This window comes from Dipodomys ordii, unplaced genomic scaffold (assembly GCF_000151885.1).
Source record: "Dipodomys ordii isolate 6190 unplaced genomic scaffold, Dord_2.0 Scaffold255, whole genome shotgun sequence".
Taxonomy (NCBI): domain Eukaryota; kingdom Metazoa; phylum Chordata; class Mammalia; order Rodentia; family Heteromyidae; genus Dipodomys; species Dipodomys ordii.
The window spans coordinates 27,869-30,844 of NW_012267471.1; the positions used below are offsets into that span (position 1 = coordinate 27,869).

Genomic DNA, 2,976 nt, shown 5'->3' on the forward strand with positions numbered 1-2,976 from the left:
AGGATGGGAAGGGATGGGAAGGGGAAACAAAGGAAGCAGCTACCATGCTTGATAAGAAATGTACTCATTATCTTGCCGATGTAATTGTAACCCCTCTGTACAGTATTTTCACAATAAAAAAAAAAACCCACCTCAGATCTAATGAATGTGACTCCACATTGATTCTTAAGGAATCTAAATGTGATTTCTTAAGATTTACCAAGCTGTTTAGGATAGATGTATCAGGTAGAGTAATATTTTTTATTCCTCAATAAGCCCTTTAAAGAACATTTCTATGTAAACCACATCCAACACACACACACACACACACACACACACACACACACACACACACCCCTCTCTGTATCTTTCTATAACAAAGAAACTGGCCCAAGCTCTGAATAAGAATTTTGTTTAACTCAAAGTTTCAGGTGCAGAAAGTCTTAGAGGCCCTAGACTCATCTGCCTCTATGCAGGTGAGGCCTGTCCTGTTTGTCCAACAATACGTTGTGTCAATGAAAAGAGAACCAGCTGCAAGTTGAGGGGCCTGACATATGGTGTCTTCACTCTATAATAATCGACTATTATGAGAATTGATTCATTCCATGACAGAACTGATGATCCTCCTGAGGGCAGGACCTCCAATGACCTAATCACCTCCCACAGGGAAGTTCTTCAGATGAGCATTTGGGGTATTCTGGGGCATCAGCACCAGCCTCCTTGTCCATGTGCCCCTTATTCCCAGGTGATATTCTGCCATACGACAGAGCCAGAATCCTTGGAGACAAGAAGCAGAGACTGAAATCTCTGTGACAAATAAACAGAGACTGGCTAAATTAGATTGGGAACAGAGTCATTTCAAGAGAGACATTTTAAGAGATTCTGTGATTAATTTGTTGTCAAAGTACAGTGTGGAAGAGTGTGGAAGAATGACAGGATATTTAGTGGATTTTAACACTTTTTACTTGAATATGTATTCACACTGCCAAATCTAAACCTTTACACCAGTTTTGTTTTATCTTATAAAGACATTTAGATCACTACTAGTAAGAGAAAATTGTATTCTTCCTTTCAATTCTCTACTCTGAGTCTTAATAGGAAGTTTCTTTGGAAACAGTGGTTTAAACACTTGTAGCTAGCATTCCTAAACACATAACTTGGTAACTATTGTATCAGATCTCTATTCATCTAGCTCTATTCATCTCCCTTGAGAATCCATACTGCTGATGTTAGACACACTGTCCTTCTCTAGACTAGCTAAAGGAGGCTCACAAGATCCAAGCATGTGTCCATTCCATTCCTACAGACTGTCCTTGACATAAACCTGTGTATGTTTGGGTCTCTGCTGCTGTTTTAGGATGGCAGGGTCATTTGCACCCTATCTTCCCCTCAGATTGAGATTTTTTCAGTGGGGTTCTCCTTCCCATGCTGCAAGCACCATGGATTTTATTGGTTATCACCAAACACAGAACACAGCAGGTGCAACTTTCCTCAGAAGAGCAGGCCTTCCCCTCCCCTAGGCTCTTCACACAGTATTGCACCCACCTGGCTATTTGCATTTTGCTCCCTAAGGAGGATCTTTCTTTCTAAGTCTGAGATAAAGGCTCAGCTTTGATCTTGTCTTGATCTGTCAAGACTCCTCATTTGACTCCTAAAAATGAAGTCCTTGTCTCAGCTCCTGTGGCTGTTAATGCTCTGGATCCCTGGTAAGGGCAAAGGGAGATGAGGAATCAGAGTGGGTGGGAGGGTGAGCTCTCAGGGCTCAGTTGTGATCTATCCATGTGTTGGAGTTACAAGTCTTGTTATCCATGATAGGGCAAGTGAGAGATTGAGGAACATTCCAGAAAGAGCTTGAAACTATGCTTGGGTGAAGTCTCTGCTAGACGACAATATAGTCACTGACTCCTAGAGACCCATTTATGATCTAGAGATATATCTATTTTTAATAGTTAATATTTTTAGATTTTTGAATCATTCAAAATATGCATATCAGGCAATATATATCAAAATGCAAATAATAACAGCACACATTTCTATGTATGTATATAACTTTCACTTCTTTTTATTTATTTATTTTTTATTGTGAAAATACTGTATAGAGGGGTTACAATTACATGGGCAAGATAATAAGTACACTTCTTATCACTTCTGTCTTATTCTAATTTCAGGATCCAATGGAGATGTTGTGATGACCCAGACTCCAGTCTCTCTGCCTGTCACCATGGGGGAGCCGGCCTTCATCTCCTGCAGGTCTAGTCAGAGCCTCCTACATAGCAATGGAAACACATATTTGTATTGGTACCTGCAGAAGCCAGGCCAGTCTCCACGATTCCTGATCTATCAGGTTTCCAACCGAGTATCTGGAGTCCCAGACAGATTCACTGGCAGTGGGTCAGGCAGAGATTTCACATTGAGAATCAGTAGGGTAGAAACTGAGGATGTTGGAGTTTATTACTCCTTTCAAGCTACACATAATCCTCCCACAGTGATACAGCCCTGAACTAAAACCTCCCTTTTAGGTTGGGTGAGCTGCCCTCATGGGTGGCTAGTCTGGGGAGCAGCAGAGCAAATTGTCTGAGTCTGCCTGGGAGGAAGATATTTTGATCAACCTAAGAGTGACTCTGAGTGGAGATGAGGGTTGTATCACAATATGTCTCCATTCAACCTACAAGCACTGGGAGAACAGTCATGGAAGTACATTTTTTTAAATTTTTTTAAAATCTTTGTCTCTTAAATAGTATTCTGATAACCAGTAATATAAGAATGAAATTTCTTTTTTTTTCACCTTGATTGGTATTTATTTTTGTTTTAAGAATGAAATTTCTTGTGTGATTTTATTTCCTTTGTAATGGAACTTATTTCCTTCAAGCACATGGTTCTGGCCCACAACTATAACAAACGTTGTGCTTTTTGTTGAGAAACTCGGAGCCCAGTTATTCATTTCTTGTCTCTACTCTGTGTGTTCCCTAAATGCTGCCTGACCTTTAAGAGCTTATC

At 40.3% G+C, this 2,976-nt stretch overlaps 1 gene segment (V, D, J or C); it reads left to right on the top strand.

Annotated features, from left to right (window-relative positions):
* Positions 1-1,606: 1,606 nt before the first annotated feature.
* Positions 1,607-2,479, top strand: LOC106000967. The segment is given in 2 exon segments: positions 1,607-1,685; positions 2,148-2,479. Coding segments are annotated over 2 exon segments (381 nt in total).
* Positions 2,480-2,976: the final 497 nt, after the last annotated feature.